The sequence below is a fragment of the Leptonotus elevatus genome, chromosome 14 (assembly GCF_054856555.1).
Source record: "Leptonotus elevatus isolate MCC_2025b chromosome 14, RoL_Lele_1.0, whole genome shotgun sequence".
Taxonomy (NCBI): Eukaryota; Metazoa; Chordata; class Actinopteri; order Syngnathiformes; family Syngnathidae; genus Leptonotus; species Leptonotus elevatus.
In genome coordinates this window covers 16,182,368-16,199,566 of record NC_141252.1, presented here as the reverse complement: position 1 = coordinate 16,199,566, position 17,199 = coordinate 16,182,368, and the positions used below count along the sequence as shown (strand labels likewise).

At 38.4% G+C, this 17,199-nt stretch overlaps 1 protein-coding gene across 1 annotated transcript in view; it reads left to right on the top strand.

Annotated features, from left to right (window-relative positions):
- babam2 (BRISC and BRCA1 A complex member 2) overlaps nucleotides 1-17,199 on the top strand; it is an 84,974-nt gene that overhangs the window by 54,822 nt on the left and 12,953 nt on the right. Inside the window, exon 8 of the mRNA XM_086093918.1 lies at nucleotides 9,989-10,088. Coding sequence (XP_085950044.1) covers nucleotides 9,989-10,088 — 100 coding nt within the window. The remainder of the gene's footprint in view (nucleotides 1-9,988; nucleotides 10,089-17,199) is intronic.

Sequence of the window (17,199 nt, the reverse complement as noted above, 5' to 3'; positions counted from 1 at the left end):
GCTCCATAGTAGCACTTAGAGCCAAACTCTCATTTGCCACCCTCCTCTTCCTGCTCAATGTTCGGCTCTTTCTCTAAATACATTTGCACATATGCATATCAAGGCCTTCTCTGAATATACCCCCCGTTACATGCTTTTGTGTACCTTTTTGTCAGCTGTGTGGGAGTGTGTTAATTCATGACCCGAGGCGGCTTCTTCACTGTTGTTTAAAAACAAATGATTGCATGTGTGTACGAGTTTGTGCATGATTGCATTTGCTCTTATTCATCATGGATGCTCCTTAATTTCACATGGGAATGCGAGTTAGACCGACTTTTACCATACTTGTGTTTATGCAAATTGGTTACCCTGTTAGTTTCCCTACATGTCCTTGCTGACCCTTTTTAGTCTTGTAGCATGCTCATTATCTCTACATTGGCTCTGCTGAAGAGGGAAATGTTTTTGTCTGCTGTATTTTTCTGACAGACAGCGACATCGAGCATTTAATCATGTCAGCTTTAAAATGGTTTAAATCAGTTCTTTTTGTGGTTTTATGAATTCCAGCAGATATACTGTAGCATGTGTCAGCATTGGCTTGTACTCCATGAATTTAACGTAGCAACATCAGTATATTTATATATATTTTTTGTCTGGCCCTTCCTCCATCCTCTTTCTGTCTATCTTTTCCTGATGCTCTGTCTGCCTTTCTTTTTTACCTGATTTGTTTTTCCAATTTAAAATGTTGCCTCTCATCTTATCTTTCCAAGCACCCCCCCCCCCCAACCACTTCTTTGCCTTTTTTTTTTCTACGTCTGCAGCCGGTTTCTCTCTCTCGCCATCTCTCTACATTTTCCATCACTCCCTTTCCTCCGCTGATCCCTCTGGCTGATCCTCAAAGGGAAACGAGTGAGTGAGTGGGACTTAAAAGCAAGAGGAGCTCTCTGCTCTACCCAGCAAGGTCGTCGCTCACTCGACTGAAACACAGAGGAAAGATGTGTATATATATAAAAAAAAATCAACACACTGGAGAGGAGCGCATTTCCCTCTCTCTCTCATTTTGTCTTCCTTCCACCTCTACTCTTCTCTCCCATCACAACTGGGTTGTTTGATATCTTACTTTCATTCTCCGTCGGTAGGGGCTGGTATCTAAGAGTGCTGAACAAAACTTGTAAGCCCCCCTGAGCTACAGCGTTGTACCTATGTTTCTATTCCCACTGGCTCCCGCTTTCTTGCTCGCTCTCGTTGCATTTTCTTCCGCTGTCTTCAAACAGCCTGGCCGTCACCGTAATGTTTTTGGCCTCACAGCAAGGGAAGAAAAATATGTTGAAGTGCCCCGACAGACACCCACATTTTTACCAGTACCGCAAGCACATTGTGTATGGCCCAATGTATCTGCTCCTTTCTTTGATGGGACTGTATGTGCTGCTTTTTCTGTAGCAATTATTGATTTTGAGAAGTAAAAAAAAAAAAATCACCTTGCTTAAGATTAATTTGTTATATAATGTATATAAGCCACTCAGAAGTAAATATACTGTGAAAAGCATGACTTTCATGCCAGCAAGCAATAATGGACTTCTTCATTTTTCTTTTTTTTTACTGAGGAAAATAAATCCTAGCTGCTGTATAGGCATCTTTGGTTATTTGTTTTCGAGGTAAAGGTGGCAAAATTGGTGGATGCTCAGAAGAGCAGAACTTGATCTGTGAAACCTCATGCATAACAATCTAGAAAATCTAGTCCAAAAATATACATATATACATACATACAAATCCCTATTCCATTAAGTGTTGTGTATAATGTAGATTAAAAAAATAAAAAATAAAGAATGCAATGATTTGCAAGTCCTTTATTCAATTGAATGCATTACAAAGACAAAATATTTAAAATTCAAAGTGGTTTTGTTTTGTTTTTTTGGCAAAAATCTGTGACAAAAGACTGGAAAAGTTGAGGAATGCTTAAAAAACACACACACACACACACACCTGCTTTGAATGTTCCACAGGTGGACAGGTTAATTGGAAACAGGTGATTGTCATGATTGGATATAAAAGAAGTAGTGTGACAAAATTTCCCAGATATGACAATCTGTCAAAATGCAAAGTCTGGTTGGAAGGACCACTTCAACGTGAAACCTTCAAATTATAGTAAAACAGTTAGTGCTGTAAATAACTTATGATAATTGATTAATATATTGATTATTTTATTGATTCATCTATGAATCGGATGGATAAATTTTTTTCCCCATCCCTTTATTCAAAAACCAGGACATTCTTTCAAACAGATTTTTATGATTCAATTACAGGTTTGGCCTAAGAAATGGGCAAAAATGTTGATCATTAGTCGAGCTTTCCATGAGAATTTTTTTGTTATTCCGATTGAAATCATTCAGAATGAAGATCTGTGGTCATCTGTTAACATATGACGTAATCTATTCTGATCTTCTGTTTACATGCTCCCCTCCTTTAATCAGATCAGCCCCGCAGCAGCCATGGGACGCGTAGACATCAATCACATGGTTTTTCAAGATGGAGTTCATTTGTCATTTGTCTAGCATAGTATTTGTGATAGTTTTAACACTTTTATTGAAGCAACAGCTTGAGAAAAACTTAAATTCCAAGTACTTTAAAGCACGCAGTCTTGCCATTCTGATTGAACTGTTAAAGGCGCTCGTTCGGAGTGACAAAAGGAATAAAATGCGACCCATGTGATTCTGAAGGAAATTCCATTGGAATTCTGATTGAGGTGTTTACAGTATATGGAGCATTTTCATTCCGTTTGGCCGTTCAGATTCATCCTAATTGGAATACATGGCTCCATGTAAACCCGGCTATTGTTTTCCAAAAAGTAGACGATTGCAAATGTCTTGGACTATATTCCTGAATATGTAAGCCCAAAAGTTCAAAGATGCCCTTCCATCATCCTTTTTTTCTACTGTTTAATGCATAACATGACATGTATGCATGGATTTGATGCAATAGACAATAAAAGGCAAAAGGCTTGCAAAGTGCTTGGGTTAGAATTTCACATCGTTGTGACATAGGATCGTGACTCATTATTCAAGTACATTTCCACTTTGTGGTTGCTACATTCCCACTCAACTCAGGAAAAATTACTGACAGCGTGTAGATGTGTATATGCCTTGCCTCATTGATATGCAATATGCTTACAAGGTTAATATAATCCAAAATAGTTTTTTGTCTACAAGGCAACTAGGAGAGCCAACGTTACGACGTAAATAGAATAAAAAATATGGCAAGTTTCATTCTAGTACTTTCAGACTATGATGAGCACGTCTGCACGGGTCCACATCAATTTGGGTGAAAATCCATCACTGTGTTCATGCATATGCCACTGAAATGGACTGGTCATTTTAATAGCACCATAGACCAGGAAATAACAAAAATGTCCAATATGGCAGCGTACTGGTGGTATGTCATTATTATGATACTTAATTGTCTTTAACCTTTTTCAGGGAATCAGATGACGTTGATATTTGGACTTTTAATGTTCATACACACTGAATACACAGTAGAAGGATGGAAAAGGAATTGTTGTATGTATGTATGTCGATATAAAAAGCTTGTCTTTGTAATGTACCCAGTTGAATATAAGTTGAAAAGGATCTGCAAATCATTGTACAATAGTCTCTTGCTACATCGCGGTTTTACCTATTGCGGATTCACTATATTGCAGATTTTTATTTGGGTCCAAAATTCCTATATTACGGGGTTTATATTGGGTTGTACCTTGCTAATTCGCGGATTTGTTTGCCCTCTTCTCAAACACGTACTTTTTGCATAGTTTCTCGCATCCCTACTTTAACATTTAAGATCTCAAACAAATAGAAATATGAACCCAAGTAATCATAAAATATATTTTTTAATTGTTATTTTAAGGTACAGAGTCTTTCCGATCTGTTCGACGATATTTTAGCTCACTCATCCTTGCATTGTTTCAATTCAGCAACACTGGATGGTTCTTGAACTGTTCAGCCTTGTTAAGGTCATGCATTTCGCTTATTAAGTCAATCAGAAGTTGATTTGCTGGTGTGTTTTGGATTTTCGTGCTGCGGCAGACCCCAAGTGTCCTTTAGCTTAAGGTCCCAAACTGATGGTCAAACATTCTCCTTCAGGATTTCTGGTAAAGAGCAGAATTCACAATCAATCAATGCAAGTTGTCCAGGTCTTGATGAAGCAAAGCAGCCCCAGACCATCACACTATATCATTATTATTATTATTATTATTATTTTATCTTTTTTTTCCCTTTTTTTTTTTACTTTTGGTGTGATGCTGTTTTACATTTGTGCCAGATTTAACGAGACACACACCTTCCGAAAAGTTCAACTATTGTCAGTCCTTAAAATATTCTCCCAATACCCTTGGGAATCAATCCGATGTGAATTGCAAAAGTAAGATGAGCCTTTATGTTCTTTTTGGTTAGTAATGGTTTTCGCCTCCTCCATAGATGCCACTTTTGCTCTGTCTCTTCCTTATTGTTGAGTCATTGTTAGAACTTTAACTGAGGCCGTGTCCTCAAAGAGACTGGTATTTTTAAAACCGAATAGTTCTCCCCCGCCCCGAATAGGAAACATTTTCGTACACACTGCCTTGTTTAAGAAAAGCCGCATCCTCACTAAAACGCATAAGTGTGTTTTTAAGCTTATTTACAAGCATGCCGGGCCTGTAGGCGGCAGTAGTTAGCCCAGTGCTACTCGTCTCTGACATCACTTCGACAATATGTCACACAAGCACAGACTTGTCCGTGCACGCAAGACTTGTTTTTTTAAATAAAGGAATACATGTAAACAGACGGTCAGGGTGAGTGCATCATAACGGAGCATAGAGGAAAACAAAGAAGAGGAATACAAAATAAGACAAGAAAATATTTTTTAAACAGCTTTATTTAACAAATCAACTCATAACAAAAAGTGAAGCTTAAGTAGGAGGTTTAAGAAACTGGGGGAGATTGCAGGGGTCCACTGTCCTGATGCGTTCTCCTTCCACTGCTGCTCAAATCACTTGTGCACAAACTTTTGGCATCACTCATGTCTGGAGGTAATTGTGAATCACAGAATAGAGACAGACCGCCACTTCCTATTCGCTTTTTAAAGACTTTCTCTTCGTCTTAAAACCCCTGCGATCTTCCTCCAGGTCCTAAAACCTTCTTCAATACATACAAGACAAGTCAATGCAATAAGCATCTCACAAGACGTCTAATGAGTTCCCCTATGTGTGAGGGGTTAGATAACTCGGGTAATCCTAACCACAAAAATGAAGGCTAGCAAATATCGCCTGGCAGTGGATAACAAACACCTGTTTTTAATGAAAAAATCCTCTGGGACATGTGGATGACAGGGCAAAACACAGAAAAATATCTCCCATTTGCAAAAATGGGCCTGAGTGAAGGGAGGTCTGCTGTTTCTTAGTTGTTCTGGATTCCTTTTTTGTCCTCCTGGATGGGTCGTTGCTCTGCTCTGGTGGTCATTTTTGTCACTGGGAATGTTCAAACACAGATGATATCATGCTTTTGTCTCAACGAAGCAGTGATCATTAAGACCTTCAAATTTACAAAGTAATTTTCTTAAGGTGGATTGCTTGTGTGGCTCCTGCTACAACTGTCTTATGAGCTAACACATCGATCTTTTCATGTTCACTTCTTTTACCTGATTGTACCATGCCCATGAGATGAGCTGGATACATCTCTCCTTCCCCCAGAAAACCTGCTGCATTGCATAAAAGAATCGAGTGGGCACCGTCTCTGCCCCCAAACCAGATTTAGGAGCCCGGAAAACTCAACAGAGAGAGACAGTTTTAGGCTGCAGTGCACTAATGTTTGTGTATCTGCATTTGCCTTTAGGTGCCGGCTCGCATGTTTGTGTGTTCTGGATGCTGATGTGTGTGCGTTAACGTGTACGTGCCTGTGTGTGGGTGAACAGTTGTGTGTGTCCCTTCTCCAGGGTCTGTCGAGGTGTTTTATAGCCTTTGAAAATTGTTGCATTTCGATCAAATATTTTTCAAGGTTTTGTACACATCTCGGCTCAGTCTGAATATTGTCAGTCTGATTAAATAAATGTAGTGCTAACCAGCAAACCCATATGACGCTACTCAACACCATTGCAGACACTTATCTCACTCTATTGCTCAAGTCACCCGCTGACTGCTCCTCTACTTTGTCTCCTTGAGAACTTTTTAAAATTGTTGTTTTTTCTTTAGTGTGTTTCCACGGATGGTATATCACATCACATTGCTGGTGGCTTAAAAAAAGCTGTTATATCATTGTGTGTGTGTGTGTGTGTGTGCGCACGTCTGAATGTTTTTATATATATTCCTCCACTTCTCTAATGCCATGTTGCCCCTCTCCTAAATTTTTTGGAACATTTTGCAGGCATCAAATTAAAGATTACAGAATATATTGTAAAAATTAATAAAAATAAGATTACCACATTAAATATCCCATGTTTGTAATGTTTTCAATTGAAAATTAGCAAATTATTGTATTCTTTTTTTCATTTAAATGTTATGCAACATCCCAACTTCATGGGAGTTAGGGTTTCTTATAGGATTCTGCACTCTTTTAATGGATGTGTGATGGTAGTTTTTCCTGTGGGGTTTGTGGCACTTTAAAATCTTACTTTTCTCCCCCAGAGTTTGTCAAATTTTACGTTGGTTAACCTCGGGATCATTTCACGTTAGAACTTCCATTTTTCTTGAAAAGTGGATGGTTTACGGAAATCTGTTGATTTCAAAACTCTTTTTGTTTTACAATGTTCTCTCTTCCTCTTTAACATAATTATCCGTGAGACTAAACCCTATTTTATAATGATAGACTCTAATCATCATGACTAATTAGGCCTGCAGTCAGCCAAAACTAAACCTGCGCTGACTACAAAGTCTATAATACATTCAATATGTGCTCCAAGTAACATTTTCCACAAAATTTAGTACAGGGCCATGGGCACTTGAAGCATAATTGTTTAACTTTTTCAATGAGGATGTGTATTTTCGTTTATTATTTGCGTACCATGTTCGAGGCATATGTGATCCTTGGAGGCCACTGCAGTATTTGAGGAAGTGAAGAAGGTAATCTAAATGGAAATGTTGCTGCTTTGAAACGTCATCTGAATTTACTCCTTTGCTTTATCTTTCACGTTGGTTGATTCGTGATTCATGTCTGCCCCCTCTGCAACTGAGCTTTTAACTGCTCTCGTACTGACACTGTATGCATATGTATCACACACACACAAATCCCCCCATAAACAAACAAGCTGAGCCTCGTCACCATCCACCTGAGTCACAGAACATAATCTCTCTGGTTGATGAAGTCACAGGCAACCCTGTCACATTGAGCATGAGTGTGTGTTTGTTTTCATATGTTCATGCACACTACTACTGTAAATATGTCATACAGTAAGCTGCGTTGCTCAAAGGGGTCATGCCAGGCACCATGTTTGCATGACTCCAGCCTAAGTGGGTAGTGGGGAGAGCGGTGTCACCAGTCAAGACTTGTAACAGGGCCGCTTGGATAGTAAAAGTTTTCTCAGATGGATTTCGGACAGGTGATTTATTTATTTTTTTACACACTCAAATAAAGCATGTTAGTCGCAGTAAAGGGAGTAACTGAAGGTCCCGCATCTTAATCAATCAGACCAGTCTTATCCAGTCTTTACTAGACACATACTTTTCATACGGAAAATCTCCTGACATGCAACCAAACATGAATCTCAAAAATTATATACAGTCAGGATTTCCCCCATACACTTTTTAAGCCTGGTGGTCAGGGCCAGACTGCGAACAAAATTTTGGTTGGGAAAAAATTCGGCAACGTGAGTTGGACATCGACATGTGCTGAATCCTATTCGTCGTTAGGAGGAGGTGCAGATGGCAAATGACTTCCAGCAATAACTATTCGTCGTTTGTCGACTGGGAAAGGGAATGCGCACGGCGGCTGTAAATTACTACCACGGTGGATGGGGGCACTTAGCCTGGGGGCGGTGTGGCAAGAAAACTAAAATGCACCTAATGCCTTCTAATGGCGGCACAGTGGTTAGGAATCACTGTATGAGACACGCCTTATGAGAGGCCCAAGAGAGGTGGAGGTAAATAATTACATTTTTAAATATTTTCAACTGTTTAAATGTTCATTTTCCTTTCATTCGAACTGATGACGAAGCAACAAGTATTGAGTTTCTTAATCCCGCTGCAAATTAGTAGTTACGATTACTACGAGGGGGGCCTCAAAACACTAGTTTTTAAAACATGGGATCACTATGGCAATAACTTTACCATTTTAAACTCAACTTTGTTCTGTTCTAAAATTATGTTAAAATTACACAGACGTTTCTCCAATTTGTAGCTAGAACTGTTCTTAAGACGTCAGACTTTGATTTATATTATAATTAGAAAGTGTTTAAGTGTTTGCTGTGTGCCATAGTTTTACTTTTTATTCTCTGGGGGTGTAAGCCCACGACGAAGTGTTTGGTTGTTTTCATTTTAAATAAATGCCATTAAAATTAAAGATGACAGTTCTTATTGTTGTTCCACAACAGGAAAATATATACGATTTGATCTTAAGTTATGTTTCAGATATGTGTAGACCTCTATAAATTATTCAAATGACCACTGTCTAATTAGTTTCCTTTTGAAAGAGGGTTGTAAAAGTAAAGCATATAACCCTTTGACACAAATAAATGACAAACTGTGTATTTTGTTCCGAGGTCTGCATTTCCATTTGAATGATGCAACGCTATTCTTAGAACTGTGGGTGGATAGATGGGCATTATTTAGATTTTCCCTTTCAAATGCTTGTCTTTTCACTGCTGTGAGCAATTTCCAATCGAATGTTGGTTGGTGTATGGTAAATGCACAGGCTAATGCTAATTATGTGCACAAAGCATACTGTAAATAAATAGCATCTTTGAAATGCTCAAGAAGAAGAGGCAAGAAGACGCTTCATACCAGTTTGTGCGGATTGCCTATGAAAAAGAGACTCTTCAGATTGAGTTGCAAACAGGTTAAACTGCAGGGTGTGATGTGATGTTGTCATGACAAAGGAGCAGATGAGGAACCAGCAGTTTTGACAAAGAGGAGTATTCAGAGTTGCATCAACTCTCGTCAAAACTATGAGTCCAGTCATTGCTGACCTATTGCTGAACTCTATTACAGCATGTTTCCCATAAAGATTAGGGTGATGATGACGCTAAGGTAAAACAGATGATTCTGTGCTCCACCTTCCTCCCTGTTACTCCCACAATCATACTTTATTTTTGATACTTTGTAGTTCTCTTGAACTTTGGTTTGACCTTAGGTTTACAGTTAATCAAGATGGAAAAAATGTGGGAACGTATTCTAATCTGCTAATGCATTGCTGATCTGGGCTAATTTGTGGGATCATGTGTGTTTACACTAATTGTACTATTATTATTGAATTTATATTGTGGAAAAAATAAACATTCCTCAAGGTGTATATGATGTGACATTTAGCGTAATGTTGCGCAGTTATATTTATACATCCTTCTATGGGTTCTTGACTACAATTGTCCAGTTTGCCTCTGCTTTATAAATGACTTATCATTCCTAAATGGCCCATGACCATCCTGCTATAATGAAGAATATGATGAAAATGGAAAGCAGCAGAAAATGCAATAAAAGCCAGTAAGCGGCTCTTTCAGACCTTTAACTCGTCCTCAGGGTATTCCATTTTTATTTTGGCCCAGATGAGAGAAAAATGAGAGAGTGACAACCTCGGTTGGTTAGTCATTGGGGATTTGCAGCAGCAGATTTCCTGATTAAAAGAGCATGCACTGATCGCTAATGGGGCTATGCTACAATAGTGCCAATACAAAAAGAGTATAGGAGAATAAAGGGAGAAGCCTGAATTGAGTTTTAGATAACAGATTGTTTGTCTCCAATGCATAGCACTTTATTAAGTGAATTTGTCAGGGAAGGTTATTTGTTGACAGTAGCAAGTTGTCTTATATCTCTAACTACAGACTGTCCTTTTTGTTCAAACAGTGCTCTGGGTGGTGCCTCTGCGCTTCATATTCCAGCATTCCCTAGTGGAGGATGCTTGATTGACTATGTCCCACAGGTCTGCCAGTTACTCACCAACAAGGTAAAAATGTTTTCACTGTACACAAAATATATTTTTTCTTTAACAAATACTACTAAAGATCTAAATTCGCAAGTACTGTCTTTTAAGTCATTTGCTCCCAAAAATGTATAAAAACTTTCTATTTTCAATATTGCCATGGTACCAAAAACATATTTATACGTTTTTTCTTTTGTTTTTATGCTAGAGCATACAGAAGGCTTTGATGCAGCCTCTGAACTAAAGAGAACGCTTAAAGCAATGGTAGTTATTACAAAAACGGTCAGCAGGTGGCATCAGAGTATAAGAGCGCAAAAAAGCTCTTTCCCCAGTGTTTTAACCAGATTTGTGAATAATGATGAAACTTAGCTATATTCTAATGCTAGTTGCCGAAAAACGGAAACAAATAGAAATATAATTTTTTTTGATGAAAGAATAGACTCTAATCTTTATTTTGATAGGTTCCATGTTGTTATAGCTCTAGAACACAATATTCTGTGGGCCTTGCGAAATCAGTCAAAATTCAATAAACCAGCCGGGGGAGCGAAGGGGGTTAGTTCGGTGAAAATGGCAGGGAGTGAATGAGTTAAGCAAAGCAAAAAGTTGAACACACATAGTGTTAAATGTGACCTGGCATAGCCAAATGAGTCAGCTATCACACATAAGGTACGAGGCAATAATGTTGTGTTAAAAAAAATGTTTCATTATACCTTGCTTTTGTCATAGATATCCACACTGGGAATCCTCAACATACGGGTGTCAGTATCAAGCTGACAATGGGGTACCGCAAGATATACGTCGCCACACTTAATTAATATTCATGAGTCTAGCGAGGGGGTCAAACTCGGCCGGCCAGTCATGCTAGACGCATGTAAACAGTCGATTAGAGAGATGTCTACTGCGCTAAATCTACTAATTCTGTCCGAGAATGATATCCTCTGCGCCAAATTCACTGGTATAGACGTTGAAGAACATACTAATGTTCAATTAAGGAGATGGCTTGAGTGTTCAAAGGCTGAAAAAGACGGGGAAAAAGCCGACCTGATCCTTTTTTTGACATTGACATTCTCCAGTTTCAACAAGCTATCCTTCCTTTACCACCATATGCCCTGTCTGTCATATCTGGCTGTCTTGCGTCTTTTTTTTTTGTTTGCTTTTTTTGTGTGTGTAGCGATCGCAATTCTACTCAGAAATTCTTGGGCACAACCAAAAAAACTTGTTATACCTCAATTCTTTCAATTATCATACCCTTCCCGCTTATAAACCTGTTTCCTTAATTCAGAAAAGGCCCTACAGATAAATTTTCATATATGTCACAGCTGCACAAAAGGCAAAAATAAATAAAAATCAAGCGGTAAGCAAGACGCATCCGAACAACAGTGGCAACGCCATTTTAGCATTTTTCCTCGGCCCTCGGCATTCATTATTGTCATCCGGCAGTCAGGGTCGTGCCAAATGCCCCAAAAAATAAAAGTAATTTAAAGACAATCACTTACCTCTTTGGGACGGTGGTGGCTGGCAAGAGCATGATTGTCATAGTAGGAACATGCATGCATGGCACCCAACAAAATACCACGGGCCTCCACCTTTGCTTTCAGATGTCTGCACAAGTTGAACCACGTTCACATTTATACTTCTGATGTTTTAGCTTCGGGAAACGAATAAAGAATACATTCTTCATATATGGACGGTCGTAGTGTCTGGAGTCGTTTCTGCAAGTTCCATAACCAAACAAGCACTACTTGCATTGCTCGTCAATGAGCCTGCTTCATTTTTGACGTCCTTCCGGTTCAAGCTGCTGAAGTCACGTGACCTTGCGGTCTAAAAATAGCATTTGTGCGGTACCCCGTTCCCTTTTTCTAATTTTGTACTAATGGCATTATTCTACGTCATTATGAGTAGGGCAAGGAAGAAAAATCGGATAACTCAGCTTAGTGGACCACAAAAAAAACACATTTGCGATGCCCAAAACCTTGTTTAGCCACTTCTGTGTTGACCACGTGGACATTTGTTGCAGGCAGATGGGCTCAGCCCATTGACTGGGGACTTCCAAAGAGGGATACACTTACATTAAAAATATGCCCCAGGTTTGGGGTCGCTCTAAACTAAAAAAAGGACAAAAACAGTTAAACATATGGTTTGGTACTTTTTTAGCAGGGTCTGACGTTAAACCTCTTTTTGAGCCAAGTTGGAGTTGCCAGAACCGGCACTGGCCCTAATTTAAACTTAAATTAACGAAATTCATAATTATATATGTCGGCCTGCCTGTGAATGAAATAGTGAAGCATGTCGTCTCAGTGGCCAAAATGCACACAAATATAGCATCAGTGGGCAATCAAGGCAGAAGCTTAAAAAAATATCCACACGCTCCACTCCCCAGTATATAGATATTGTAATTTGTTATTTAAAAGTATACTTAACAAAATACGTACGTGGCCAAATGTACATGATTGTCAGGGTTCCAGTTGTAGGATGACCAAGTCCGCAGACCTGACAATGAGTACTTGGTGCACAACAGGTCAGTGAATGGGGGCGATGGAATGTGCACAATTGAGTAATCGATGGAGTCATCATTAGGATAATCGATTCTAAAAAGATTTGTTAGTGACAGCCCTAATTAAAAGCTAATATTAGGCCAGGAATCCACAGGATTTTCCATAAACAATCCCCGTGAACTCTTGTATAGCAACAAAATACTGGCCTCTGATTGGTCTATTGTCCATTTGAGTAGTGTAGCAGATTTGCAGCACAAAGAGGCCATGTTGTATCTACCTATTCATATCAATGGCAATAATGTAATGAATAATAATGATGCAATGAGTAGCGTGGCGCAATCATGGATATATCATTGGAAAGCTGAGATCACTCTCTTTTTGATTATGTCAAAACCTCGTTTCTGAAATATGGGTCACTGTGAATCATTTTGTTATGCCGGGTCACAAACGGCTTTTCAGGACATACTTTAATGCCATGGTACCACAGAATGTGTGTCCAATCAAAATTGTTTTTTGTCAAGCCCATGTTTGTGTTGATGTGCGTTTGTGCATTCATGCACGTGTGTCCGTCATCTGCCCATGTGGGCGCTCTGGCCAACATCCACAGGCCGTCTGAGCGCTCCTTGGTCTCTGTAGGTTGACAGGTAGGTCTGCCGTGTAGACTGGATGTAATGCCATTTATCCTGAGGGGAAGTCAACATGCATCCCCACCCCCATCTCGTGCATAAACACGCACACACAAAATGAAAATTTCTTCAGCTGTATCCTTTCTGTTTACCTGGATTCCCACGTGAGGGAGTCCCCGAATGACCTGAGTCCCTCCGGCTATTTAAGTCCAGCAGCATTAGAACTGATCAAGAGCACAGCACAATACAGCGCACATATAACACTTGTCTTGCCATGGAGCATGATTGCAAAATAATTTAATGTTTTGCAACACTGAGGGAATGAATTCCACAAATTGGTGTTCTGAACGTCAGAAACAGTTAATCAGGCTACAATGGATCAAACCATGCACAACCCTCTAACTAACCGTCTTAGTACTGTTTCCCCAAATTGACTGTGAGCATACAGACTCAACATGAAGTGACGTTATCTTGACTCTGATTGGTCAGCTTCAATTCTAATTGTGTGAGAAAAGAGAAGTGAACAAACAGGGTTTGATCAAAACTTCTTGTTTCGTAAATACGTAAATATTTTTTCAAGACATCCGTAATAAAGAAACTGAAGACAGTGCAATCCCTCTTTCTTTTCTGAAATGTGAAAACCTGTTTGTAAGAAGGGTTGACGTCAATGTTTAGCCAGACATGTGGCATGACGAATCACAAATTAGTTCACAAATCAGATGTTGATTGTAAGGTTTTGTTTTTGCCCTAAGGAGGTCTATGGCTAAGAACGAGGAAGAGACAGTAAATATCATTTGCTGTTGGAAAACAATGCCAACAAAGGTGACAAATGACTGGGAACGCTGAAGAATGCTTTTTAAAAGAAAACTATTTAGAACATTGCACAGGTGAACTGGTTAATTGGAAGCAGGTGTCATTATTGGGTATAATAGGAGCATGCCTGATAGGTTCAGTTGTTCAAGGGCAAGGTTGGAGCGATGTTCACCATTTTGTAAACATCAGTGGGAGCAAACAGTTTTAGAGCAAAATTAAGGATTTCATGATCAGAGAATTTGGAGAAATCTTTGCATGTAGGCCAAAAATCAACACTAGTCAGGTTTCCATCCAATTGTTTTGACATTTTTGAGCAAATTTACTGAAAATGCGCAAAACGGACATGTGACTTATGCCCGTTTCCATCTGTTCTTCTTTTGCGAATATTGAGAGGGGACTCCACCGCTGTAGGTGGCGGTTTACAACATAGAGATGTGATCCACCAGTACTTAAGAAGAAGAAGAAGAAGAACAGGAAGTGACTGCCTCGTGCGATGACGTCGTATGAGTTTGCTTTTGTAATTCTCGATAAACCGTAGCGTTTCTTTGCTGTTTTCCTTCTAAAATTGCATTAAAATTTGCTTCTTTAATTAATTCCAAAAATATTTCTGTTTCGTCGTCCCCCCAAACATACCTTTACTTTATCGTCCGCCATTGCTTTGTGACTACAAATGTACGTGTGATGTAATATCCGGTCAAAACGTGTGATGATGATGTATCCGATCTTGTCAGCGTTAATTCGCAAACTATAGCCAAAATTTGCATTTTCCTTTTTCCGATACGCTTTAAAATCCACCCCCTCCAAACGTAAAAACTCTTTTTGCAAATCTGGATCCTGTTTTGAATTTCTAGCATTTTCATTTAGTTTTATTTTCGCATTTCTTGGAAATTCGAATAAAAATGAGTGGATGAAACCCCCACTATTGAATGCACGTGAACTTCAATCCCTCCGGCAGCACCACATCCAAACCTGGGATCATTGTGTAAAGGATATTGCCACATGAGCTCCGGAACACTTCAGAAAACCATTGTGAGTTGACACAGTTTGTTGCTACATCTACCAATGGAAGTTAAAACTCTCTTACCACTGGCTTATTTTTCCATACAACAGAAGACAAAGAGATAATGCATTCCGATCATTTCATTGAACGGTTGATTTAGTGATTGAATGTAGTCAGCTCCGCTTTCATTTTGGCATAATCTGTAAGAACCTTGGCCATGGGGGTAAAAAAAACAAAACACTAGGTAACAAAGGAATGTTGCAAGAGATTGCTTCCAAATTATGCTTTTATTTCTCTTTCTTATGGCATTATCAAGCTTTTTTTTTTTTTTTTTAGCAGATGATACAATCTATCATTTAAATAAAATAAAAATGTTGCCAAGCAGTACAGATCAGCTCACTTGGAGAGCAATTTGTTTTGTATATTCAGTGAGATGCATAGGCAGTAAGGTGATAGCTAATTAAACTCCATAATAAGTTGTAAATGTCATAACAGAGGACCCTGATGGAAACGTTGAGTTCACCCAAGAAGAGGAATGTGACAATAGTTTGATTTATGCAGAGATCCCGCAAAATTGTCATTCTCATGCTGTATAACTATCATTGTCAGTGTGCATAACATATTGAATTTTTGTTGATAATTTATTATTTTTTAAATTTATTAATTTATGTATTCATTAGTTTATTTTGTGTTGTTTATTTTTTGTTTTTACCTGCCATTGTTATTGCATTTTTTTCTCTCTCCCTGTACAGCACTTTGTATGCAGCAATGGTTGTTTTAAAGTGCTTTATAAAAAATAAAAAAAGTTGAGATTGCTGTGATCTGAAAACTAGTGATATCCCTCTGCCGCTTAAGGCGGAAGCTGTTGCACATGTAAGCTGAAGTTCCACATCCGCATCCTTCATCATCTAATCGAAATCTAATCGCTGTTGCTTTGTGATCAAAGTAGTACGTTAGACGTCCGATAATCGTTTCATTGTCGGCAAAATAATCTATTCAGTGTGTATGTTATTTATCTAAACCAGTGGTGTCCAAACTCGGTCCTCAAGAACCGTCCTGCAATTTTTGGATGGTTCTCTTCCCCAACACACCTGAAGCTCATCAGCAAGCTGTGCATAAGCCTGATAACGACCCTGTTCATTGGAACAGGTGCTTTGGAGAAGGAAAAACCTGCAGGACTCTGGCCCTCTAGGACCGAGTTTGGACACCACTGATCTAAACAGTCGATGTTGGTGTAATCACGTCATATAGCCGCCCCCGCATGTTGTTGAACAATACATTCACCCAATCACAGATTCCAAAAGCGGGCTCCTTAAATGAATGCAGAAGCAGGTCCCCCGTGTTGACAGCACGACAGACACGTTGAAATCTTGCCAAAAAATGTAAATAAAGCACTAAACAGAAAAGGGAGTGTTACTGAAAGCACGTGTCATACATAAGCAAAAAGATCTGTTCTCTTCCTCACTTATTTTGTAACCAGGCTACTTATCTGATTTTTATTAGACAGACAAATAAGAAAGCACTTACTTGTGATAGCATGAGTGAGGCTGTCTTTTATATATATATATATCTATCTATCTATCTATCTCTCTATCTCTCTCTCTCTCTCTCTCTCTCTCTCTCTCTCTCTCTCTCTCTCTCTCGCTCTCAAATAAATGTATTTTTTCAAAATCAAAATCAAATCTCTCTCTTTCTCTCTTTCTCTCTCTCTTTTTCTTTCCCTCTCTCTCTCTCTCTATATATATATTTATTTATCTTTATTTATTTATATATATATATATATATATATTTATTTATTTATATATATATATATATATTTATTTATTTATTTATATATTTATTTATATATTTATATATATATATATTTATTTATATATATATATATATATATATTTATTTATTTATATATATATATATATATATATATTTATTTATTTATATATATTTATTTTGCCACAGCCTGGTAAAAAAAAAAAAGTATACATTTATTAATTTTAAGAACTGGAACAGATTAATTGCATTTCTATTCATTTCAATGGGAAATACTACCTCAATTTATTAACATTTCAAGCCACTGATGTGCCATATAAAAATGCTGAAGTCAGATTGTTACACAGACACAAATTGTTTTCAACATAACAAAGTGAGTAGTGGACTTCAAACCTCGCCTCCCTTTCCTGGCATTCCCTTATACTAGGCAC